General features: G+C 47.4%; 1 protein-coding gene across 2 annotated transcripts in view; it reads right to left on the reverse strand.

Annotated features, from left to right (window-relative positions):
* LOC147116298 (uncharacterized) overlaps positions 1-27,319 on the reverse strand; it is a 313,953-nt gene that overhangs the window by 127,826 nt on the left and 158,808 nt on the right. For both annotated transcript variants that reach the window (XM_085991139.1, XM_085991138.1), the window contains exon 5: positions 21,684-21,771. In XM_085991139.1, coding sequence (XP_085847265.1) covers positions 21,684-21,771 — 88 coding nt within the window. The remainder of the gene's footprint in view (positions 1-21,683; positions 21,772-27,319) is intronic.

Below are 27,319 nucleotides of genomic sequence, written 5' to 3' on the forward strand. Positions count from 1 at the left end.
ACCGAATGGATGAACTACAGAAGTTGTTAATCCCAGTTTGGCATAAAAATAAAACAAAAAAGGTGACTCAACCGTGGCTAACAAGGGAAATTAGGGACAGCATAAGATCCAAGGAGAGGACATACAAATTGGCTAGAAAAAGCAATAATCCTGAGGATTGGGAGCAGTTTAGGATTCAACAAAGGAGGACAAAGAGATTAATTAAGAAAGGGAAAATAGAATATGAGAGTAAGCTTTCAGGGAACATAAAAGCTGACTGTAAAAGCTTTTATAGATATGTAAAGAGAAAAAGATTGGTGAAGTCAAGCGTAGGTCCCTTGCAGTCAGAATCAGGGGAATTTATAATGGGGAGCAAAGAAATGGCAGACCAACTAAATACATATTTTGGTTCGGTCTTCACAAAGGAGGACACAAATAACCTCCCAGAAATACCGCAGAACATAGCGTCTGATGAAAGGGTGGAACTGAAATAAATCAGTATTTGTAGGGAAATGGTGTTAGGAAAATTGATGAGACTGAAGACCGATAAATCCCCAGGGCCTGATAATCTACAACCCAAGGTACTTAAGGAAGTGGCCCTAGAAATAGTAGATGCATTGCTGGTCATCTTCCAGAACTCAATAGACTCTGGAACAGTACCCATGGATTGGAGGGTAGCTAATGTTACCCCACTATTCAAAAAAGGTGGCAGAGAAAAAGCGGGGAATTATAGACCGGTAAGCCTGACATCGGTAGTGGGGAAAATGCTAGAGTCCATTATAAAAGATGTAATAGCAGAGCACTTGGAAAGCAGTGACAGGATCGGACAAAGTCAACATGGATTTAGAAAAGGTAAATCATGCTTGACTAATCCACTGGAATTTTTTGAGGATGTAACTGGTAAAATAGATAAGGGAGAACCAGTGGATGTGGTGTATTTGGACTTTCAGAAGGCTTTCGATAAGGTCCCGCATAAGAGGTTAGCGTGCAAAATTAAGGCACATGGGATTGGGGGCAAGGTATTGACTTGGATAGAGAACTGGTTGGCGGACAGAAAGCAAAGAGTTGGAATAAACGGGTCGTTTTCCGAGTGGCAGGCAGTGACTAGTGGGGTACCGCAAGGATCGGTCCTAGGGCCCCTGCTGTTCACAATATATATTAATGATCTGGACGAGGGAATTGGATGTAATATCTCCAAATTTGCAGACGACACAAAGCTGGGTGGGAGGGTATGCTGTGAGGAGGATGTCATGAAACTCCAGTACGATTTGGACAGGTTGGGTGATTGGGCAGAAACATGGCAAATGCACTATAATGTGGATAAATGTGAGGTTATCCACTTTGGTGGCAAAAACAGGAAGGCAGATTATTATTTGAATGACAATAGATTGGGAGAAGGGGAAGTCCAGAGAGACCTGGGTGTTCTTGTGCACCAGTCGCTGAAGGTAAGCATGCAGGTGCAGCAGGCGGTTAAGAAGGCAAATGGTATGTTGGCCTTCGTAGCAAGAGGGTTCGAGTACAAGAACAAGGATGTCTTGCTGCAGTTGTACAGGGCCTTCGTGAGACCGCACCTTGAGTATTGTGTGCAGTTTTGGTCACCTTACCTAAGGAAGGACGTTCTTGCCATGGAGGGAGTGCAGCGAAGATTCACCAGGCTGATACCTGGGATGGCAGGAATGACGTACGAGGAGAGATTGTGTCAATTGGGCTTATACTCACTGGAGTTTAGAAGATTGAGAGGGGATCTCATCGAAACCTATAAAATTCTGTCAGGTCTGGACAGACTAGATGCAGAAAGGATGTTTCTGATGGCCAGGGAGTCCAGAACCAGGGGTCATAGTCTAAGGATAAGGGGTAAACCATTTAGGACTGAAATGAGGAGGAATTTCTTCACCCAGAGAGTGGTGAACCTGTGGAATTCTCTGCCACAGAGGGCGGTGGAGGCCAGTTCATTAAATATATTCAAGAAAGAGTTGGATATATTTCTTGAGGCTAAAGGGATCAAGGGATATGGGGAGAAGGCAGGGACAGGGTACTGAATTTGGATGATCAGCCATGATCTCATTGAATGGCGGAGCAGGCTCGAAGGGCCGAATGGCCTACTCCTGCTCCTATCTTCTATGTTTCTATGTTTCGTAGCAAATCTCTACTCCTATTTAAAAGGGCAGCGGTGGGGTTTTAACTAGATAGTGCAGACTATCACAAGCTATTTCACCTTATCCAGAATAGTACAAATAGATGAAATGGCTTGTGCTTGAAGTGGGGTAAATTCAAAACTAATCTGCGAAAGCAATACTTCAATGAGTGCATGGCCAATCTATGGAACAGACTTGCTAGCGAGGTGGTGGAAACAGATGGTATAGATTAATTCAAATGCAAATTAGATAGATTTCTTTCAGAAATTACCATTTTGGGATACAGTATGAGTAATTTGAGACATGGGCCTAGAAATTCAGTATAGCCACTTTTGGGGCGGTAAAGTCGGGCGGGCGCTAAAGTTAGCGCCCGCCGGAAAGTGGAGGCCACTTCGCCGAAATTCAGTAGCTTTGGCCAAGGAGTTTGGGCGAGCGCTGAAACTGGCGTTGCACTCCTATCTTTAGGCGCTAAGCCAGCGGTGCGGACTGATAACGCCGAGGCTGGGCGCAGCGCAGGTGCGGTCATGTTTTGATTGACAGCAGACACCCTGACGCCGGCCAGCTCTTAAAGGGGGAAGGGTCGACTTTGTCTGCAGCCACGCCCTGGATAGTGGAGCCCTGCAGCTAGGCCTGAACACTGCTGGTGGACCCAAATACCGCCTGAAGCCATGCAGAAGGCCTGTGAACAAGCGCAGCGCTTCTCAGAGCATGCTTTGAGGGTGCTGCTTAGGGGGTTGGAAAAGAACAGAGAGATCTTGTGCCCGGACAGTGGCAAGAAGGCTCCCAGGAGGCAGTACAGGAGAGCCTGGAGGGAAATCGCCCAGAGGGTGTCAGCCAACAGCGATGTCCCCATGACTGGAGACCAATGCCGCAAGAAGTACAACGACCTCAGTCGGTTGGTCAGGGTGAGTACCCTTTCCAGTGTCCTCCTCATCCTTGCATGTGCACCTCACATTATGGGCAAAGGGACCTCAAAGGCCTAATGGCCAGCCCTCCTCCCGCAGCTATGGCACTGGCATGATCATCAATAGCACTCTCTGCACTTAACACACTGGCCAAGCTATTCGACCATGGGAGGCAGTGCACACAACAACAGGGCACCACACTGGCCAAGCTATTCGACCATGGGAGGCAGTGCACACAACAACAGGGCACCACACTGGCCAAGCTATTCCACCATGGGAGGCAGTGCACACAACAACAGGGCACCACACTGGCCAAGCTATTCGACCATGGGAGGCAGTGCACACAACAACAGGGCACCACACTGGCCAAGCTATTCCACCATGGGAGGCAGTGCACACAACAAAAGGGCACCACACTGGCCAAGCTATTCCACCATGGGAGGCAGTGCACACAACAACAGGGCACCACACTGGCCAAGCTATTCCACCATGGGAGGCAGTGCACACAACAACAGGGCACCACACTGGCCAAGCTATTCCACCATGGGAGGCAGTGCACACAACAACAGGGCACCACACTGTACTTAGAGGCCGTCCTTTCTCTTGCAGGCCAAGCTGGCGTGGAATTTGAAGAGCCAGACTGTCACTGGGGGAGGCCGTGCCCAGTTCCAGGAGCTCAGTCAGCTGGAGGAGAGCGTGGCTCGACTCATGCGTGGCCGGGTGACTGGCCCCGTTGCTATTGGAGATGCCGACCCTGTGCTGGGACCCAATGTTAAGGACATGACCGTTTGGACCTCTCTGGTTCCCCTTGCGCTTCAGGTCTACATCCTTTGCCACTGTCCCACCAATGCGCATAATGGCACCACTCATGCCTCCCTCGCTGACGCCCTGTCCTCACTCTAAAGCTACTCTTGTGCCTTCCTGCTTTCAGCTGGTGAGGAGGAGGTCCCTGAAGCTGAGAGTGCCAGTCCCTCGGAAGAGGAGGACGACGAGGACCAAGAGGAAGGCGGCACATCGGGGGAACCCTCATCCGCGCCAGGGGATGGCAATGCAGGGGACGGCAATGCAGGGGACACGTCTTGCCTGGAGGAGAGCCAGGGGGAAGTGTTGCAGGGGGGTGTAGCTCCTGGGCCCAGTGGCGTCCAGGCACACGGGAAGGGTCGGGCAGCATGGCTGCCTTCTCCCCAGAGGGGGGAAGTGTTGCAGGGGAGGGCAGTTCCTGGGCCCAGTGGCGTCCAGGCACGCGGGAAGGGTCGGGCAGCACGGCTGCCTTCTCCCCAGAGGGGGGGAAGTGTTGCGGGGAGGGCAGTTGCTGGGCCCAGTGGCGTCCAGGCACGCGGGAAGGGTCGGGCAGCTCGGCGGCCTTCTCCCCAGAGGGAGAGTCCGCCCTCCAGTCCGGAGACGGTCCTCGCCCAGGAGGTGCGCCTCCTTGATGAAATGTCCGCGGCCTCGGAGCGGCGCCACAACGAGTTCATGGGGGTTGTGGGACAGTTGCCTCAGGCCATTGAGTCCCTGGCTCATAGTGTGGCCAATTTCGGGGACTCACAGGCCAGGGGTGTCGAGCAACTCGCGGCAGCACAGGCCAGGGGTGTCGACCAACTCGCGGCAGCACAGGAAGCGAGTCGCGAGTTCATGAGTGGTGCCGTCCAGACACTGGCTGATCTGATGCGGGCACAGACCAGGGCAGTTCGCGCACTCACTTCTGCCACACTCGCTGTGTCACGGAAGCATCGCCAGGGCACCCGCCGCCCTGCTGCAGCACAGCGGTCTGGCCTTCACCAGACTGCTGCGCTTGCTGCAGTGCCAGGCCGGCCGAGTGCCAGTGTCTCTGGCGACCAGCGAGCGCCTGGCATCAGCCAGCTTGCCCCCATTGCTGCAGCCGCCACTGCCACTCCCCCAGCCAAGGTGCGACGAGCTGCTGGAGAGACTGATGCTGGCCAGCCACAGCTGCAGCAGTCAGCAGCCGGCCCCTCCAGGGCCGGACCTCGTCTAGGCCGACCCCCAAGGGCATCTGCCGTCACGCATTGTGCCCCTCAGGAGCCTTCCCCCAGCCTTGCAACACCCACAGGGCCCAGGTTGAGGCGGAGCAACAGGTCGGGCAGGGGCCGGAGAAGCCTGCACAAGGACTCGCCCTCTCGGCACACCAAGTAGAGTGTGTTGCCAACTGTTTTTTTTATATGGGGGTGTTTGTGTTCTGGAGGGGGGGGGCTTATTTTGGTAAAGCCGAAGATGAAGGCAAATGTTTTTTCATATGGGGGTGTTTGTGTTCTGGAGGGGGGGGGGCTTATTTTGGTAAGGCCGAAGATGAAGGCAAATGTTTTTTTATATGGGGGTGTTTGTGCTCTGGAGGGGGGGGGGCTTATTTTGGTACGGCCGAGGATGAAGGCCAATTGGAAGGACAATTTTTGTTATTCCTCCCCAGGTTGTGGGAGTGAGATATGTTTTTGACTGTTTTTTGGGGGTCTTGTCTGTTTTTCTGTTTCATGTGGGAAAGGCCCTGAGTTTGTTAAATAAAGCTTTTTATTTATTCAGCTTGTCCAGGTGTCATGTTTCAAGTGGTTGTTGCGTTAACCGGCTGAGGGCTTGCGGAGCGGCTGCATTCAGGTGCGTTCATTGCCACAAGCCATTCCCTGACAGGGGGCCTAGAAGTGTCGTTCAATAAGCCGCCAGCGGACGGCCCTTGGACCTTGTGGCTCCCTCCTGGGCTGGTACTCCTCCTCCTCCTCATGGTCCTCCTGCTCATCCTCCTGAGGTGGTGGTCCAACGCGAGGTGGCAGTGCCTGAGTCCTGCGGATAGCCAGGTTGTGCAGCATGCAGCAAACGACGACGAACTGGGAGACTCTATCCGGCGAATACTGTAGAGATCCGCCGGAACGATCCAGGCAGCGGAACCGTTGCTTGAGGACGCCAATCGTTTGCTCTATGATGTTCCTTGTGGCTTGATGGCTTTCGTTGTATGCCTCCTCCGCAGGGGTCCTGGGCGCGCGGAGCGGGGTCATGAGCCATGTACACAAAGGGTAGCCCTTGTCCCCAATAAGCCATCCCCTTGGTGGAGGCTGTGCCTCGAACATGTCAGCCACAGTAGTCTGGCGCAGGATAAATGCATCGTGGCTGCTTCCTGGAAAGCGGGCATTGACAGCTAGGATGCGCTGCCTGTGGTCACACACCAGCTGTACATTGAGGGAATGGTAGCCCTTCCGGTTGCGGTAATCCTCGGCATTGTCGATAGGTGCTCGCATAGCCACATGCGTGCAGTCAATGGCGCCCTGCACCATGGGGAAGTCGGCGATCCTGGCAAATCCGACTGCACGCTGCTCCTGCCTCTCTAGGGTCATGGGGAAGGAGATGAATTGGTGTCTCCTTGCGAAAAGGGCATCGGTGACCTGCCGGATGCAGCGATGCACGGCGAACTGGGAGATGTTCGCTATGTCCCCAGCAGCGGCTTGGAAGGAGCCGCTTGCATAAAAGTTCAGAGCCACCGTGACCTTCACTTCCACCGACAGAGACGTCCTGCACATCAGCTGTGGACGCAGATCTCTGTGAAGCAGCTGGCAGATCTCTGCAACCACCTCCCTTCTGAAGCGCAGCCTCTTAACACAATGCGCGGCAGTCATGGTGAGATAGGACACCTGCTGCCGGTATTCCCTGAGTGGGTAAGGCCTACGTTGCCGACGCCTGATGGCCCCTCTGCGTCTAGGCATGGCTGGCCCTCTCACACAGTGTCTGCGAGCCCTTCGCACATAATGCTGGAACTGAGGGTTGGAACCCCATGCAGCCCCCATAATAAACTTGCAAACAGTGAAATCAGAGTCTAATTTCAAAGCTCTGGCCAGAAGCCAAAAATACCTCTCCTATGTTGTCCCAAATCAGTAAGGTCTGTTCCTTGGTCTCTGTCCAGAAATCCAAAGCACTAAAGTCATTGCAGCAAAATGGCTGGCCTTTATAGTTCAGTCTAAGTGCCCTTTAATTAGCGCTCCCCGAGGCCCGCAGGGCCTCTGCTGCGTTCCAGTCCACAGTTCTTAACAGCGCCACGCCCACATTGGGCGGGCGCCACTGAATTTCCGGTTTGGGGCGCACAAACAGCGTTGCACGACGAAATGACGTCATAAGCTGCGCGCGCAGCTGAGCGGGCGCAAACACTTTGCGCCGGCGCTAAATGTCAACTGAAGTTGGGCGTAGGCGCAGATCGGCCTGCGCCCGGGCGCTAAGTGCCTAGCGCTGGAAATCTACCCCTCTTATGGCGTTAACGGCTGGCAAACGCAACTGAATTTCTAGGCCATGATGTGGTAAGTGTAGCAAGCTTGGGAGGAACAGGTGACATTGGACCTTTGGTTCCCAAAGCTCTCCACCACTGGGGGTTTTCCTCAAGTCGTGTCTGGGTCTGTTGTAGACTAATTGATAGAGATTGATTGCTATGATTAGTCAACAACTCCATTATCATTGTGTCATGCGACAACCAGCATGGTAGAAGGGGAAGTAGATGGACCTTTGTCTTCATTCAGCAATTCCTACGTACACCTGTCTGTGTACAGAACAAAATGGCACCTTGCTCATGTAGGATTTTTTTTTTGGTCAGCAGATGGTGATGTTGCACTTGGTGAAAAGATTGATCTCAAGAGCTTTGCAATGTTTGGCTATTTCTCTTTAAAAAGGAGACTAAGTATTTGGATTTTGTTGCTGTGTGGTTTGACAGAACGGAGCAGTGGAGCGGTTCAGTGGCCCCTGGGCTTATGTTCCGACTGGCCCGAGACAGGTTAGGGCAAATTCTCCTCAACCTGTTCCACGTTTGCAAACACTGATCTAGATGTTCTGCCTGCCCCCTGCCAATATTTTGCTGGATCTAGGGCAGGCTGAGACAGAAAAATACTGCTGCATCCCTGCCTCTGTATGCCTTCATCCCCACCCCAATTTCCTGGTCCTCAGCACGCCAGTGCAGAATGTACCCTCTTGTATTTGGACAGATGCATATAAAGAAGATGCAAATGAAGGAAATATGCCCTCCGAATTATTTTCCAGCATTTGCATCATTTGAATGCTGGACATAAACAACAACTTGCATTTATATAGTGCCTTTAATGTAGGAAAACATCCTAAGACACCTCACAGAAGCGTAATCAGACTAAAATTGACATCAAGCCAGAGGAGATATTAAGAAGGAAGGTTAAAGGCTTGGTCATAGAGGTGGGTTTTAAGGAAGGTCTTAAAAGAACAGAGAAGAGAGAGAGGTAGAGGTTTAGAGAGGGAATTATAGAGCTTAAGGCCTAGATGGTTGAAGGCATGGCTACCAATAATGGGGCGAAGGGAATGGGTGATGCACAAAAGGCCAGAGTTGGAGGAATGCAGATTTCCCAGAGGGTTGTAGTGCTGGATGAGATTAGAGAGCTCGGAAAGGGCGAAGCCATGAAGGCATTTGAACACCAGGATGAGAATTTTAAATTTGACGCGCTGTGGAACCATGAGCAGCTGTAAATCAGCGAGCATAGGAGTACAGGCCAGGGTGAGCCGGACTTGGTGCAGGTTAGGATATGAGCATTAGAGTTCGGGATGAACTGAACTTTATGGAAGGCGGAGGAAAGGAAGCTGGCCAGAAGAGCATTGGAATAGTCTAACCAGACAAAGGCATGGATGAGGGTTTTGGTAGTAGATGGACTGAGGCAGGGGCAGAGATGGGCAATGTTAGAGGTGCAAATAGGCAGTCTTTGTGTTGGAAAGGATATGGGGTTGGAAGCTCAGTTAAATAGGAGGCTGAGGTTGCAAACAGTCGGCTCCAACCTGAGTCAGTGGCCAGGAAGGGGGATGCAATTGGAAGCTAGGGTACGGAGTTTGAAGCAGTGACTGAAGATGATGGCCGATAGGCTCAGGTGTCCAGTATTCAAAAGTTGATCGAAAGGGGGACCAAAGTTTTGCTTGGCAGCCTGGGCCTGTAGAAGTGCTCATAGTGTGATTTTGCACCAACCAAAGAGGAAGCATTAAAATTTTCAAGAAACGTTTTTGCAGGCAGCACAGAGACTGCTATCTGCCAGACACATTATTGGTTGTTCATCAGAAGGACATCCACCAGTGTGGCCAATCTCTGCTGTCCATGTTGCAACGGCAGCAGATTCTTGAATAACATTGCTTGAGCCAAAGTGTCTGCTTTTAGTTGGTGTTAAACATTATATTCTCATTGGTCTTGAAGTCAGCTGTGATTGTGTTCTGCAATCTCAGGCAAATCTATACTGCTTCTTCTTAATTGTCTGTTGATATCTTTCAGAGCTTCAGCTCTGCCTTCTTTGTAGTGCTTTCTCCGACAGTCACAGTTTGGCACATAGTTTGCTGTAGCAAACTTGTTTTGGCAACCTTGGATGATCCACTTGTACAGCACAGCTGCACTTTTATTAGTACAGCCATATGCTGCTATTGTTGACTTGTCTTAGCCATTCAGAATCTCTTGTGTGACATACAGTTTGCGTCTCACAGAAGAGAGGTATGCATCTTGATCTTTGTCTTCAACTTCAAGCAGTGCTCTTTAAACACACTAAGCTTCAGCCTTCATATGCCTTTCTCACAGTTTGCAACCTCTTTATTGACAATGCCATCAGATACAATGGCCCCAATGTTTATGGGGAGGCAGGGAGAGAGCTGGGGAGCGTGGGTGGGGGTGGCCGGAGAAAGAGAAACCCAGAAATCACGGGAATGTGGAAGTCCTGCCAAATTTAACAGCAGGACCCCATTATCATTTTTAAAATTCTGTTCCCTGCCTAGCAGCCAACCAGACAGAATGACCGGCTGTCGGGCAGGAAAGCCAGCAATAGAAGGCTGCAGAGGGGACCATTGGGGACAATCCCCGGCAATCAGGAAAGTTTGGGGGTTGGTGGTGGAGGGTGTCGGAGCCTGGCAATCGGGAGGGAGGCAAAGATCGGGGCTTGGTGGTGGGTGGGGGTTCAGAGCACAGCAATCGGGAGGGAGGGAGGCAACGATCGGGGCTTGGTGGTGGAGAGAGGGGTGGGTTTGTCAGCTGACCACCACAGTGAGGAGAGACACCACAATCAGAAGATTTGCTTGAGGGACTGGCGGAAGCACTCCTGCTGGCTCATGAGGAGTGCAATAAAAAGCACTTTCCCGCTTGATCTGGCTGCTCCCATCTCCATTTCGCTGCCGGGATTCCCAAGCCCTGGAAAACAATGCCAGCCAATGCTGCTAAATCAGACTCCCAACTGCAGTGGATTATAAGTGTCCCACCTCTCGAGAGTGGGACAGACATTCCACGCAACCCACTGCCATAAAAATGGCAGTAGGCGCGTATGTGGCGGGTTGGGGTCACGTTTCGCAGTTTAAAATTTTTAACCCCGACCCTCCCCTGCCCGTCATGGGAGGCTTAACATCGACCCCAATGATTCAGGTTGCTGGCCTTCTGCCCTCATGCCAAGCCACCTGCAGTGATTGCCAGAGCAGGCTGAAACATCACCTCCTTTTGTCAAAGATGATGGTAAACCTAAAGTGCCTCTGTCAATGTCATAGAAGAAACATAGAAGATAGGAGCAGGAGAAGGCCATTCGGCCCCTCGAGCCTGCTCCACTGTGGCATTGTTATAACACAGTATAACATGAATATAGTTGGAGGTTGTATTCTAACTGATTCACTTGAGAGGTTCTTAAATGGTCTCTTTGCAAAACTTCATTCTTGCCTGTACTCGATTCAGTTTTAACAGCCCCATATGCATTCCGAAACTCAGTTAGATGCCAACATTCTCATCAAGGTGTCATCGTGCACCAGCAACATGACAATAAGAATACTGGAAAAAAAAAAAAAATCAGGCAAATTAAATCTCATTTCACTCCAGTAGATGGAGTGGGCCTTTGGCGTAGTGGTAGCATCCCCGCCGCTGGGCCAGAAGGCGTAGGGTTTCGAACCCCGCTCCAGACAGTCCCGGCAAGTGGAGTCGTAGCTCCGGCTCTAAATTCTGGGTTGACATCCAGCGGGATACTTGCGTCCGTGGGTGTGGGTGGCCCCCCCCCTCGTATGGGTTGTGGGAGCCCGTAAAACCCTTCTGCCATAGGACTAACCACCCTAATGGCTGGTACGAAGATGGTTACGGTCACGGAAGGAGCGTTAATCGTGGCCAGAAATCCTTCCACCACTTCATACAGTTCCCCAAAGGGAACAGTGTGAAGACACGTACGACGACGACTCCAGTAGATCACTGGAAAAGCTTCTAAATAATCTCCCTATGCTGTCACTCCGATGGGCATGCCATCATGGAACCCTTTGACAATACTGAGATACTTGGCAGGACCTGCAAACTTTGCATTTGGTATATCAACAAACACCATGAACAGATCACGGTTCTGCTGTACGGCAGTGTGTCTCTCAGATCATGCCAGCTCTGCTGTGTTTGGCATGGAACCCACACTAATTCTCAGGAAGAGCATCCATTCGGAATGTAGCAACAAGCCTCCCTCGAATGAGGAGATTTCCAGTGATTTCACAGAGATATTAAATAGTTATCACTATTTAATTAGCTGTGTCAGATGTGGCTCAGTTGGTAGCACTCTCACCTCCTGAGTCAGTAGGTTGTGGGTTCAAGTCCCACTCCAGTGACTTCAGCACAAATTCTAGTGCAGTACTGAGGGAGTGCTGCACTTTCAGATGAGACGTTAAACCAAGGCCCCATCTGCCCTCTCAGGTGGACCTAAAAGATCCCATGGCACTATTCGAAGAAGAGCAGGGGAATTCTCCCTGGTGTTCTGGCCAATATTTATCCTTCAACCAACATCACTATAAAACATTATCTGGTCATCATCACATTGCTGTTTGTGGGACCTTGTTGTGTGCAATTTGGCTGCCGCGTTTCCTACATTACAACAGTGACTTATACTTCAAAAGGTATTTAATTGGCTTTAAACCGACTTGGGATGTCCTGAGGTCGTGAACGGCGCTATAAAACTATAAGTCTTTCTTTCTAATAAATCTCCCTTGTATTTATGGATGGTGAGAAGCTGGGCATTCTTCAGATTTTGTGGCACATGTTCCTCTGCCCATGTTTTATTGAACATCACCTTCCACCAAGGGGACCTGCACACCTCTATGGGGATGCTATCAGACAGGTGCCTTGCCAATCTTCATAAGCTGCACAGCCTTTCTGACTTCTTCACATGGGAGGGAGGAGGGTAGAATCCCAGGTCCTTCATAAACTGGTTGCTGTGAAATGTCATCGACTGATTGCTCTTCGACTTCTGAAGGACGATTCAATAGATAGTTGAAGTATTCGACTCACCATCACATAATTTCAGTTTTGACAACAATCTTCTGAATTCACAAGCTCAGTCGTAGTGAATTGGCCTAATAACAGTTCTGTGTTATTGAACGACTTTATGTGGCATGTGTCAGCGCACGCTTGCACTATTTCAGTCTTTTGCAGTCACCACTGATCCTTGATCTCACGTATATCTGGACTGCAGCCTGATTCTCATCCATTTGTTCTGGTCACATCTGTTGGGTTTTTCAGTAAGCTGTTGTGGGCAACACACTTTCTATTTATCAATGGAGATCTCAGATTCATAATCAGAAAACGTGTCCAGCCACTTTCTCTGCATGAAGTCAGCCGTTTCCTATGCACCGCATCATATACACCTCCTTGAACATGTTCCACTCTTGATCCATAAAGACAGCATTTGGATCCACATCTCTTAGTCTATTCTTTAATGCTTCCTTCAGGGAGTTATGTATTTCTTGCTTTTGAAGCAATCAGATATGAAAATGTTTGGGGAATCTTCATTTTCTGGTTTTGCCTTTTGGGGTTGTTGTGCGAGTACCAGTCTGCGGCATTATGACAATGTCAGTGATCCAAAGAGAATTCAGCACCTTGCATGACTGACCTGTTGTGTGCCATGTTTTGAATAACCCTTTTGCCTGAAATGCCAATGTTTAGAATGTAGATCAGCTAGGTTGCCTTGTATTGTATTTGTCTGTCTGGTGATCGTACTTGTTATGATGAGCTGATGCTTGGCACACAGAGACAGCAGTAGATTGTTACTGTTCAACTTGACTATCACATCAGCCTTTCAGATTTGGTGATTATTGTCCACTTCAGCACTAAAGAGAACAACCTGTTGAAATGACAAAACTCAGCTGATTGTACAAATCTTTATCATAGCTGCTTATGGTTGATGCAGACACACTTGACTGCAGATGCACGTTGGTGAATCTGTAACATCAGGATTCTGTTGTAGGTTCCAAAAGGAACAGTGACAAGCTTGCTTTCACTACCTGAGTGAACTGAAAAACCGACCCTTTATTCATGTTGCTCATTTTCAGCCCATCCAATCCAATAGAACGTGCACCACCCACTGATTTCGGTCAGCTGCCTTTCTTCCTTTCTGAAAGGCCAGCGATGTTGATGTTGTAAGGCTGGGCTCACATGCTGTTCTGTCTCTCAGGACAATCTGTACTCTCTCTGTCCATGAAAATGTTTTATGTTGGGATTGGTTTCTAAGCTTTCCTGCTGTTTTTCCTGGGAGACCAAATGACTTCCCAACCACAGGTTGCTGATACACTGTCAATAGGAGATGTTTGTTTAGAGCACTTGTATAGAGTGTGCAGTACTGCTCTACAAGGAGTTGCACAGACACTCTTGATTACTAACAAATCCTGTTGTTGACCAATGACATGAGTTGCCCATGTGCAGAATTGAGACTACAACTCCCAGCACCATCACCACTCTACCACTGGGTTTGGATGAAACAACAAGAACTAATAAGTGCAAATCAAACAGCTGTGAGTAATGAGTGTGGTCTAGAGCACTCAGTGCGGAAAGCCATGCACAATCTTGACCTGTCAGCCTGTGATTTTATGACCTGATCAAAGTCTGCTTCAGTCATTTGTAAGACTTTAAATGTCCTGGTGCTATCTACCCATAACTGTGGCATTTTTGGTTGAATGCTAAAGTGTGTTCCATATGCTGGTAGGTGTGCTTATCCACCTCCGGGGTCCATTCTATTATGCAATATCTTACCAATGCTACTTGTCTCCTCATTGTGCGCAGTTTCCTGCCAGTCACCAGGAGGAGGTCTGACAACAGGCACTGAACTGGCATGTGAAGCTTACTCGAACTGCTCCTATTTTCCCGCATTACAACCCATGCAGTAGCAAGCAAGAATACTGTAATGTTATTGCACCACTCCATATAAATTTGCTGCTGTCCCTCGTCTTGTGGATAAGGTCATTTGCCCCATCAAACCGACTGCTTCCACACACATTATACGATCCTATCATGGCCCCTGCCTCACCTATTTAATCTCCTGAAGGAAAGTTGTATAAATATCTATCAAGGTAATCTAGTCAAAGGGCAGAATATCTGTCTATCCCTAAATCTCAAACACATCATATTCAGGCTTCCACAGACAACCACCATCTCCCAGGCCCGAGTATTGCAATAATTCATTTTACACTTATGGTGTATTCAATCATCTCAGTCTATACCTACACCTATAGCCATTGATCACATTCCCAACCAGATATTTTTTCAGCTTCTTTTTCAAGGAGCTCATTGACACAATACCCCAATTGCCTTTGCTGGGAGTCTATTCCACATAATACATTGCCATGCGGGGATAAAATATCCTCTAACTTCTAGTATCACTTGCGGTTTTTCAGTTTCAATGAGAGAAATAAATAAATCCAGCACTCTAACTATTTGATCTTCATTTACAGATTGGTCCATGTAACTATGGTCACTATTTGCATAAGCAAGCTATACACTCAAAAGTTATAGAGCGTACCTACACGTATGTTATATCAAAAGAAAGGCTATGATCAGGGGAGTCTAATACGTGTATTTACTTTTTGGTCAGACAAGAATTGTTCGGACAGTAGACAAAAAACGTTCAAAAATCCGCTCATTAGCGGTTGACCAATCCTACCGCTCATTAGCGTTGAGTGACGTGATGGTGGACCAATCCTACAGTTCAGTGACCTGATTGTTGACCAATCGGTGCGTCACGGGCGGGACCTAATCCTGCAGCCTCCCGAAACTTCGCCACCATTTTTTTCATCCCCACAGCGACAGCACCAGCCAAACAAACCCCCACATTGTGGCTCCGGGAGCGGGAGGCGAGTTGGAGTCACTCGGCCTGGGCCTCACAACCGCTCGGCCCGAGACACAGAGCGGGCGGGGGAGCGTCAGCGGCCGGCCGTAAACCGCGGCGCGGCGCCCGGCCCCACCGGGAGCTCAGCTGCGGTCCGTCTCGGCCCGAGAGCCCGGCCGGGCCTGAACCGCTAGGCCCCGCACGGCCACCGCGGCCGGGTTCAATTTTCAAAGCCCTTCCCCGGGTGCCAAAAGAGGGGGAGGGAGGGAGATGAGAGGGGGAGAGGAGAGAGAGAGAGAGAGAGGGGACATACAGGGGCAGGGAGAGAGAGGGGGCAGGGAGAGAGAGTGGGCCAGGAAGGGAAAGAGTGACACAGAGCGTGGGAGCGGCAGCACCCAGCCGTAAACCGCGCGCCGAGCCCCCCCAGCTAGTATCTGATAAATGGCCTAACATTTAATATACTGCACAATAACAGATAAAAGCCAAGTCAAACAACAGGTTCTCAACATAATTTTAAATGACACAAATTGTACTTTGTAGCTGTAGTGTATGTACTATGCAAAGCTACTACACAGGCTTATATACAGGGGTGGTCACTACTGGTACTGCAGTATACAGGGGCTGCAGAATATAGTTCCTTCTGCAAAGTACATACACTACAATTCCTCCCCTTTTAGCTAAACAGTACATAACATTCGATTAATAATTAAATAACATATTTACAATTACAGTTGTTATATACATTAGCTGAAGTTAAGCAATTATAAGTTCAGTCTTTGAGGAGTCCTTTGAGGAGCAATTATAAGTTCAGTCTTTGAGTACCTACAGTTCTGCACCACCTCATGGGGATCCATCCCTGAAGCGAAGTTGTTAGAGGTCGAGGCCAGAAGGAAGAAAAAAAACAAACAGAAGAAACGGCCGTCGACCGCGGGCAACCGCCTCTGATTCATCGGAGTTGAAGATTTGCAGGAGAGGCTGTCGAGAGCGGGGCTTGGTTATCCTGTCGATGGTGTTCCAGCTAATCGGGCTGGTGGCAGGTAGTACACTGATCCTTCCTGGGCTGCGGCGGGCTAGAGCTCGATCGGGTGGCTTTACAACGGGGCCGAGCAGCGTTGTCGGGAAGAGGAGAGAGAGCGCGAGAGGGTGGAGCACACAGGGCGCGGCCGGTGCTACGAAGCCGGGCAGCGTACAGACCCGAGAAGAGGGAGGAAAGTGTCCTGTAGGGTTGCTCTGACGACGGGAAAATAAAAGAAATTAGAAGCGCAGAAAGCCGCGAGGAGCTGCAGTTTGCCACGGGAACCGCGGAGAGCGGCGTTAGCAGCAGCGCGGGGGGGGGGGGAAGTGCGCGAAGACCATAGGGCGTCGCCATCAAGGCATAAAACGCCAGCAACAGCGCTAGCAGCAGCGGAGAAGACGGAAAGCGCGGGAGGCGCCATCTTAATCCAGCGGGGAAGAAGGCAAAGCGCGGGAGGCGCCATTTTGTTAAATCGGGGAAGAAGGCAAAGCGCGGGAGGCGCCATCTTAGATTTCCAAGATGCCGAAGACTGGCAATAGCACTGCCTTCGATAATGCAATAGAAGACTGGACCACGTATGTGGAAAGAGTCTAAGTATATTGCAAGGCAAAAAAAGTAGCCGAGGGGAAAAAGGCATCGGTACTACTAAACTTAATGGGCGCAAGAACGTACGGCCTATTGCGGAACCTGATCACTCCAGCCAAACCAATGGCGAAGAGTTTTAACGAAATTGTTGATATCCTACAGGAACACCTAAATCCTACACCGCTGCTGATAGCAGAAAGATTTAAATTCCACAGGAGAAATCAGCATAAAGATGAGAGCAATGCTGATTACCTTACGGAACTACGCAAGCTATCAAAGCACTGCCAGTTCGGAGCAGGACTGACAGATACTCTACGGGACAAATTTGTCTGTGTACTCCTGAGTGAAGGAACCCAGAAGAGGTTACTCTGAGAGAAAGAGCTGACGCTAGATAAGGCTTTCAGCGTGGCAGTATCGTACGAAGCAGCAGCAAGGGGAGCTGCGGAAATACAGCAAAAGCCACAGGAATACGGCACCCACGAAATGACACGGGGATTTGAAAAATGTTATCGCTGCGGCAGAACAACCCATGACCAGAAGGACTGCTGGTCCAAGGACAAAATATGCAGGCAATGCGGAAAGATGGGACACATTGCACGAGTTTGCAGGTCTGGGAAGAAGACTAACGACAACAAAAAGGCTACTAAGGAACAGTACAGGAAAGTACAAAAGATGACGGACAGTAGTTCCGAAGACCAGAAGAGCGATAGTGAATCCGGGAACAAGAGACTAAGCTGTCTCAAACTTCACAACGTAATCGCAAAAGAGGATCACCGAACCATTTGGGTCACCCTCACGATAGCAGGGTCCCAAGTCAAAATGGAATTGGATACAGGATCAGCCCTGACCGTCATGAATCAACGAGACTACGAGCGGCTATTCTCACACATACCCTTGAAAGACACATCCATTGTCTTGAAGACGTATACGGGGCAGAAAGTATACTCCAGAGGGAAAATAAGGGTGCCTGTCGAATACAACGGCAAGGAAATACAGAAATTGTATCTGTACATACTGCAAGATGGTGGACCACCGTTATTAGGACGTGAATGGATCAGAAAGATAAGTTTAGACTGGCACTCCATTCAGGCACTGACGGTGGCTGGTAAAAAGGATGACGACGTCACACCTGGACGATTGTCAAAAATCTTAGCTAACGCCAAAGAGGTATTTCAACAAGAACTGGGCACTCTTAAAGGCGTAACCGCCTCGCTAAAAATAGAAGAGAATGCAATTCCCAAGTTTTTCAAAGCAAGACCGGTACCGTATGCAATTCGCCCAGCCGTCGAGGCAGAGCTGGAGAATCTGGAGAATGCAGGCGTGTTATCTAAGGTAGACTGGAGCGAGTGGGCGACACCCATCATTCCTGTCATGAAGAAAACGTTAAACAATAAGTCTGAGGAGCCAAGGAAGGTTCGCATCTGTGGGGACTTCAAGGTGACGGTGAACCCAGTCCTTCACACAGTACAACATCCTCTCCCGAGGATAGAAGATATTTTCGCCTCACTATCTGGAGGGAAGCGTTTTACAAAAATTGACCTAGCACAAGCATATTTGCAGATGGAGGTTGAAGAATCCTCTAGGAAGTATCTCACGATAAACACTCACAAAGGTCTTTACCAGTATAATCGACTGGTATTCGGAGTAGCATCAGCTCCGGCGATATGGCAAAGAGCGATGGAACAAGTCCTGCAAGGGATTCCGGGGACTCAGTGTTACTTGGACGACATCCTAGTGACAGGTGAAGATGACAGTGAACACCTTGCCAACCTAGAGCAGGTGCTCACTAGACTAAGAGAACATGGGCTACGAGCCAATCGCCCCAAGTGCGAGTTTTTTAAGAAACAGATATCGTATTGTGGCCACGTGATTGATGAAGAGGGGTTACATAAGTCCCCTGACAAAATTGAAGCGGTAGTTAAGGCTCCAGCGCCTGAAAATGTGTCGCAACTGAGGTCATTCCTTGGATTGGTGAATTACTACCATAAGTTTTTGCCGAATTTGTCCACAATTCTGCACCCACTGAATGCCCTACTACAAACTGGAGTAGCATGGAAATGGAGCGATGAATGTAAGCGGGCCTTTCAGAAGAGTAAAGACCTAATCACTTCAAGAGAAGTATTGGCTCACTACAACCCATCACTACCGATAAGACTGGCGTGTGATGCGTCTCCCTACGGCATTGGAGCGGTACTGTCACATAAATTCCTTGATGGTTCAGAGAGGCCAATAGCTTTTGCGTCACGCTCGTTAACTACAGCCGAGCGTAACTGCGCCCAGATTGACAGAGAGGCCCTCAGCCTGGTGTGGGGGGTGAAGAAGTTCAATCACTACCTGCACGGTCAGAAATTTACTCTACTAACTGATCATCAACCTCTTGTCTCCATTTTCAACCCTCAGAAGGGCGTCCCGATAATGACAGCACAACGGCTACAGAGGTGGTCCCTTTTCCTAGGGGCACACCAATATGACATTGAGTACAAAGGAACTAAACAGCATGGGAATGCTGATGGATTGTCGCGCCTACCGTTGCCGACGGTGGAAGAAGCACCTGCAGTGGATCCTGTGGAGATATTCCACTCGACCATAGTCGAATGTCTACCTGTGACGAATGCAAACATAGAAAAGGAAACACGAAATGACCCGACACTCTCCTGGGTCTATGATTTAACGGTGAAGGGATGGCCAGCACATGGCGAACCACTGTTGCCAGCATTCTCGCCGAGAAGAGAACAGCTGTCAGTGTGCAGAGGAACCTTGATGTGTGGATCCAGAGTAGTAATTCCGCCCAAATTGAAGGATAGAGTGCTCAAAGAGCTTCATGAGGGTCATCTGGGAGGGGTAAAAATGAAGAACTTAGCCAGAGCGTTTGTGTGGTGGCCGGGAATCGATAGAGAAATCGAAGAGATGACCAAGAGCTGTACAGGATGCCAGAAGGTCCAAAACGCCCCACCACAAGCCCCTCTACATCCATGGCAAAGGGTGCACATTGATTTTGCTGGTCCATTTATGGACTCGATGTTTTTAATTGCGGTGGATGCACATTCAAAGTGGCCAGAGGTAATAAAAATGTCCTCAACCACCACAGAAAAAACTATCACAGTCTTACGAACCATATTCGCCAGAAATGGGCTGCCTGAACAGATTTGCTCCGACAATGGACCACAGTTTGTGTCTGAAGAGTTCCGGAGGTTCTTAAAGAACAATGGTGTTAAGCATTACACATCCGCCCCATATCATCCAGCCACCAATGGATTGGCTGAGAGGTTCGTTCAAACATTCAAGAAGGCTATCAAGGCAATGTGTAATGAAGACATACCCCTACAACATAAGGTGGATAACTTCTTGTTTGCCTACCGGAATGCGACACATGCGGTTACCAACCAAACTCCAGCCATGATGTTCTTCAATCGAAGACTACGATGCCGCTTGGATTTGGTTAAGCCAAACATCAGAAGAGATGTGGAGAACAGGCAGTTTCAGAATATGAATGAAAGGCCAACCAGGAGTTTTAAGATAGGTCAACCAGTTTTGGCCCGGGACTACCGCACAGAGAAATGGCAGCCAGGAACGATCTGCACACGGCAAGGACCTCTAATGTATACCGTGGACGTTGGAGAGAGCATTGTAAGACGCCAAGCTGACCAGATTCTAGAGTCACTGGAAAACGTCAATTCCACACCACGATCCGATACACCTGGTGATGAAACCGAAGTACCAATTGCATCTACCTCAGAATCGGGAATATTGGAAGCAGACGAACCCAACAATGACGATAGCAAAATACTGCAGATGTTGGAAATCCGAAATAACAACAGAAAATGCTGGAAAAACTCAGCAAGTCAGGCAACATCCGTGGAGAGAAATTTGAGTTGACGCTTCGGGTTTGACCTTGATTCCGAATCAACTTTGCCAGAAGAACCTGATACCCCAAAGAGGCGTTATCCAGACAGAATCAGGAAGCCTCCTCAAAGACTGAACTTATAATTGCTTAACTTCAGCTAATGTATATAACAACTGTAATTGTAAATATGTTATTTAATTATTAATCGAATGTTATGTACTGTTTAGCTAAAAGGGGAGGAATTGTAGTGTATGTACTTTGCAGAAGGAACTATATTCTGCAGCCCCTGTATACTGCAGTACCAGTAGTGACCACCCCTGTATATAAGCCTGTGTAGTAACTTTGCATAGTAGTTCCAGTTTTGTCTCCACTCAGTAAAGACCTGTTGTAACCAACTCCTGCAGTCCGTGTCTCAATTACACACGGACATAATAGTAGCGACACTAGCGCAATGGTCCCAGGCATGTACGCTTCAATACTAGCACAGCACCCACAAACACAAGTGCCTAGATTTCACAGAAAGTTCCAACTTGCTCGTACCCAGACACCAGCAGGGTGGTCCCAGGCATGCGCATCCAAACCCCAGAAGGGTGGTCCCAGACACATGCACCCACACACCAGCAAGGTAGTCCCATACCTGTCCACCCAGACATCAGTAGGGTGGGCCCAGGCATACGCACCCAGACCCCAGAAGGGTGGTCCCAGGCACATGCACCCAGATGCCAGCAGGGTGGGCCCAGACACATGCACCCAGACACCAGTAGGATGGGTCCAGACACGCACAGCCAGACGCCAGCAAGACCTCCTGAACTGCTTTGATGGGAATAATGTTCTGGAAGTGTTACTAATAGAAATTGTATCCTGTAAATTTAGACTTGGAAAAAAATTCTCAAAGAATGAATATGTTAATACATGGTTGGTTATTTTGTCCATGCAGGTTTAGACGCCAGTCCAGTTCCCAACATGTGGATGGAGAGCACTTCTATGTGTGCATACAAAAACATAGTATTTATATGGGTTTAAGTTCATGTGCAGTTTCCAAAGAAATGAAATTCTCTTGGTGAGTTTGATGTTCCCAGTGGTGCAGCTGTCAACAGCCCCTCTGGAGACTCCAATCCTTTCTATGATACCCAATTGGTTACCAGCCTTACGCACCTGCAGTAAATATCGACCCACACCACAGCCTCTGTAATGTTTCCTGGTGGAAAGGAGCGTCAGCTGTACCACTCGATCCCTTGACTTCCTTTGTGGTAAAAGACAGAACATCAGTTTGGGAGTCGTTACTATGGTAACTATTCTCACTTTATCACTTATCTCTGGTAGCGCATACAATATTAATGTTATCCTACAAGTCATAACACAGCTAATTGACATTTATGGTGTTATACTGAGCAACTGCATATTACTGCCAGGATCAAGCACTTCCTGTAGTTGTCCCCATCTCCTTTATGATGTGGAATCGTGCAAAATTTACTTTTCAGCTTTGCTGGTCTAGAAAACTTTATATATTGTGTAAAAATTGCTCTGACTGTCCCAGCTGAATTTCCTGTCCATGTTACAGCCCCAACTGCAACTTACAGCCTGCCTGCAAGTATCCTGCGTGCCAATGTTACAGTTCTTCTTACAACTGTGCCACTGTTCCAGTCAGTTACAGCCTCATAACTGCAATACTGCCCCTGCTAAAATTTAACCGTGCAGCTGCACTACTGTCCCAGTTACAGCCCCCTGGTAATTGCATGACCGTCCCGATTACAGCCTCCTTGTAGCTGCACTACCTTCAGCTTCACCACCTGTCTCAATTACAGCTCCCCATCGTAGTTGCAGTTCCCGTCTGTTTTACAGCTCCACTTGCAGCGGCTCTTCCTCACAAACAGGAAAACTACAGGCAAAAACTCTAATCCTTGCCTTTCTGAATGACTTCAGAGTGAATAACCCTGACCATACAGAATAGACAGCAACGCCATACAGTTACACAATGAGTAACTTCTAGCCTATCCAAAAAAATTAAACTCTGTTACAGTAACCCCCACTCTGCTAAATAAATAGTAACTTAATAGCTACACAGCAAGCAATCCCTAGCATGCTGAATAAATAGGCAATTTATAGTTATAGTGAATGCTTTATCAGAGCTTTAATAGAAAGAAAACAGTTTTCCTTCTTGTAACGTTGGTTTATTGCATGATTCTTGTGTGTGACTCCACAGAACTAGAAAAGAGTGCCAGTGATACTTTTCTATTTGTTCCTGTAACAGAGAGTAATTGCTATTGAAGCATAGAAGTGCTGTTATGGGAAACAGTCTTTACCTCTATTAACATGACAGCTGGTATGGCTAAAAAGTGCGCTTGGCAATGGCTGAAAATCCATTTGCTGCATTTAATATGTGTGCATAGAGGAACGTTCACAAGTACGTTGGTGTTGTCCTTTAAATTCATTGCCTTTAAACCACAAACAGCAATTTGGGGGTGGCTTGCGAACATTTCCTCCCTGTACCTCTTCAAGCAGTGATTAGGAATCCAAGGGTGCAATTTACTGTTACTATGCACTCCTCTTGCCAATTCCAGTTCACAGAAGGTATGTGAATAGAATATGATGCACTGCTGCCATTTTATAGGTCTCGCTATAGTATGAACAGCCAGTTTGAACTTCGTGAGAATATCCATTCTCCTTTCAAAATATTATGCACAATTTCAAAATGTGGTTGTGGGGAATACTGAACTCTGATTCTTGATGGACACGAGAAGGCTAATTATTCATTTATGATGTTTCAAGATTTAAATAATTTTTAATTTCTTATGAGGAAGCTGCCTGCTGGAGAGTCGTCACATTGGGATTTCCAGCTGCAAAAGACCGTCTCTTGGTTGAGCGATGTGGTGGGTTGAACTTTGGTTGGTCCTTGTGATGTTGTGTGAAGAGTAGTCCTAGATGCCAAAATGGTGATAAAGCTCATGCTCAGCCTGATATGCACCCATCACATTTTTGAGTGCTAGATATGAGAGATGTTAAAATATATTTGAACTGGGGTATAATACAGTCATTCTGTTATAAAACTGCTCACAAAAAAATCTCTCTTACCTTTAGAAAGGATAATAGAGCTGCGATTTATGCGACTCAGGGACTCTTTCCAAACAACTGCTAGGATATGCTAAGATGTACACTGCCTTCAGTGCAACAAGTGTTACTGCAGCATGATGCTACTAACCAACTTTTTGTCAAGGACTACAATCCTACCCGATGTCTTGCTCAGTGACAACACTCAGGATTGTTACAGAAAGCTGCAGCGCAAAGTGATGAGATGCGAGTCTGCGTATGTGATTCCCCACACAGCAACCTCTTCATGCCACAGTGAGCAGTTGCCGAATACAAGCCAGGCAATTCCCACTGGAACATAAAAATAAAACCTACAGCACCAATAGATCTATTTCAATAGGGTCTTTGACTTGCTGTGTGGAAGCCGGGATAACCTTGCCATTCCTCCGCCCGCACTCAGGCCGGGCCCCTCCTCCCCCAGTGCAATGATAGTGGGCTGGTTTGTGTTATCTGAAGTACTCTTGCATGTAGATTGTGCAGCTCCATGGATATTACAAAGTTTTACAAAAGTATTTACAGCGCAGAAACAGGCTATTCGGTCCAATAGATCCATGCTGGTATTTATGCTCCATACGCGCCTGTTCCCACCCTTCATCTAACCCCATCAATATATCCTTCTATTCCTTTCTCCCTCATGTGTTTATCTAGCTTCCCCCTAAATGCATCTATGCTAGTTGCCTCAACTGCTCCTTGTGGTAACAAGTTCCACATTCTAACCACTCTCTGGGTAAAGAAGTTTCTCCTGAATTCCCCGTTGGATTTATTAGTGGCTATCTTATATTTATGGCCCCTAGTTCTGGTCTTACCCACAAGTGAAAACATTGTCTAACTTATCAAACACTTTCTTAATATTAAAGGTCACCCCTCAGTCTTCTCTTTTCTAGAGAAAAGAGCCCCAGCCTGTTCAATCTTTCCTGATAGGTATAACTCTGGTATCATTTTAGTTAATCTTTTTTTTTTGCACCTTCTCCGGCACCTCTATGTCCCTTTTATAGTATAGAGACCAGAACTGGTCACAGTATTCCAAGTGTGGTCTAGCCAAGGTTCTATATTAAAGAGGAAAGTTAAGCAAATTATTTTCAGAACAGATTATAATTTACAGTTATTCATATTCATTTACTTTGCTGTAATGGGATCATTTATATATTAATTACCGGAAATTACAGGGCATTTACTGACATTACTGGGCATTTACTGACATTATGGATACAAAGGATATTGATTACAATTTTCTATTATCTCATTACATAATTTTACCATTTTTTTTTAAACATGCATTTTTCATTAATTAATTTTCCAGATTGAGAGGACTGGCTGGACACCATCTGCTCCTGAATCTGCATTTGTAAGAGAAAGGGGATTGAGGGGTTTAGGGATATTAATACATTTGCTTGCTTCATTACCTGATAGGGTGGTAGAAGCAGATTCAGTAATAACTTTCAAAAGGGAATTGGATACAGTATATACTTAGAAATGAAAAAAATGCAAGGACATGGAGAATCAGCAGGGGAATGGGACCAATTGGACCAATTGGATCGCTCTTTCAAAGAGCCAGCACAGGTACGATGGGCCGAATGCATTTTTCTCTTTTTTTGCCTCTCCCAGAAGATTACATGGCTGCAGGTGGGTAGGATGGGTCTAGTCATGATGCTCCAGCCATCATGAGTGTGGGGCAGGCTTGATGGACCAACCGGTCTTTTCCTGCCTGTCAATTTTGTGTGTTTTGTGCTGTATGATTCTATGTTATATGGATATTGAGAGATCTGCTTGCTTCATGTAGGAGTTAGGAAGCGAGTATAGATATCCTGGGTTAATGACTGAAGGTGTCCCAAATGGGCAGCATGGCCTTTTACCATTCCAAGTTATTTTATGTCCTTAAGATGAACACCTACTCTTTTCTGCTACCAGTTTTTTTCACCCCGCAGCTGCCCATTTGTCCATTCACATCAGATCATTGTTACTATCTTCTTTATTGCCACCTGATTAAAGTAGTTGAGGTGCCTCCTGCAGTCCTTGGCATTGCTGAAACCCTATATGATATGTGGGAAATTTCCCTGTTTCATGATGCCTTATTGATGTGGAGTCCATAATTAGTTTTTTGTTTGAATAAATTTGTTGATTAGAATTTAATGTTAATCTTTCCTCAAACATGGTTTCCTTAATGACGTTAATGCCCGATTCCTTCATCAGTACGGTGGCCATTTTCCTGTTTAGCCAAATTCTGGTTTCAACTAACATTTGATTAAGTGGCTTAAGTCGCTGGCAGTAGTACAGGACTTGCAAAAGAAAGAAATCGCCGTTTGGTGCTTGAAGGGAAAATAGGCAGCATTACCCCAATTTGTAAAAGTATTTTCAGTGGAGCTAGCTGAAAAGAATTGCAGATCTGTGACCATTGACTTAATATCTGCAACATGTATTTATCTGCCCCCTCCTGAGCTCTGTATCATAACATTCGGTGATGGCTTTCTACATACAACATGCTTGCCTTTTTTATAAAGATTAATTTTAAATTTTATGGGGAAAATGGAAAAGGGGTGGGGTAGCCCTGATAATAAACGATGGGATAAATACAGTAGAGAGAAAGGATCTTAGCTCCGAAAATCAAGATGCAGAATCACTTTGGGTGGAGCAAAGAAACAAGGGGCAGAAAACACTGGTGGGAGTAGTTTATAGGCCCGCTAACAGGGCACAGTAAAAATCAGGAAATTAGAGGAGCATATAACAAGGGTAATACAGTAATCATGGGGACATTAATCATCATATGGACAGGGCAAACCAAATTTGCAGTAATAGTGTGGAGGGCGAGTTCATGGACTACATTCAAGATAGTTTTCTAAATCAGTATGTCGAGGAACCAACTAGGGAACAGGCTATTTTAGATCTAATATTGTGCAATGAGACAGGGTTAATTAATAACCTTGTAGTAAAGGAGCGTCTGGGGAAGAGTGATCATAGTATGATTAATTTTATATTGAGTTTCAGAGTGATTTAATTAAGTCCGAAACTAGGGTCTGAAATCTGAACAAAGCATACTACGTAGGTATGAGGGATGGGGTTGGCTAAGGTAGATTGGGAAACTAGATTAAAAGATATGATAAAAGAAAAGACTTGCAATTTTATAGTGCCTTTCATGACCACTGGACGTCCCAAAGCACTTTACAGCCAATTAAGTACTTTTTCAAGTGTAGTCACTGTTGTAATGCAAATGCTGCAGACAATTTACACACACCAAGCTCCCACAAACAGCAATGTGATAATGACCAGATAATCTGATTTTTTTTAGTGATGTTGACTAAGGGATAAATATTGGCCAGGACACCAGGGATAACTCCCCTGCTCTTCTTCAAAACAGTGCCATGGGATCTTTTTACTCACCTGAGTGTGCAGACAGGGCCTCGGTTTAACGTCTCATCCGAAAGACGATACCTCAGACAATGCAGCATTCCCTCAGTACTGCACTTGAGTGTCAGCCTAGATTTTTGTGCTCAAGTCTCTGGAGTGGGACTTCAACCCACAACCCTCTGACTCAGTGCTACCAACTGAGTCACAGCTGACACATGATGGTAGATAGACAATGGCAAACATTTAAAGAAATAACTCATAATTCCCAACAGGAATAAAAACCCCACAGGAAAAGTGGTCCAATGTGGCTAACAAGAGAAGTTAAAGATAGTATTAGATTAAAGGAAGTGGGTTATAATGTT

This window comes from Somniosus microcephalus, chromosome 6 (genome assembly GCF_052327205.1).
Source record: "Somniosus microcephalus isolate GS21.2 chromosome 6, FLI_Smic_1.0, whole genome shotgun sequence".
NCBI classification, from domain to species: domain Eukaryota; kingdom Metazoa; phylum Chordata; class Chondrichthyes; order Squaliformes; family Somniosidae; genus Somniosus; species Somniosus microcephalus.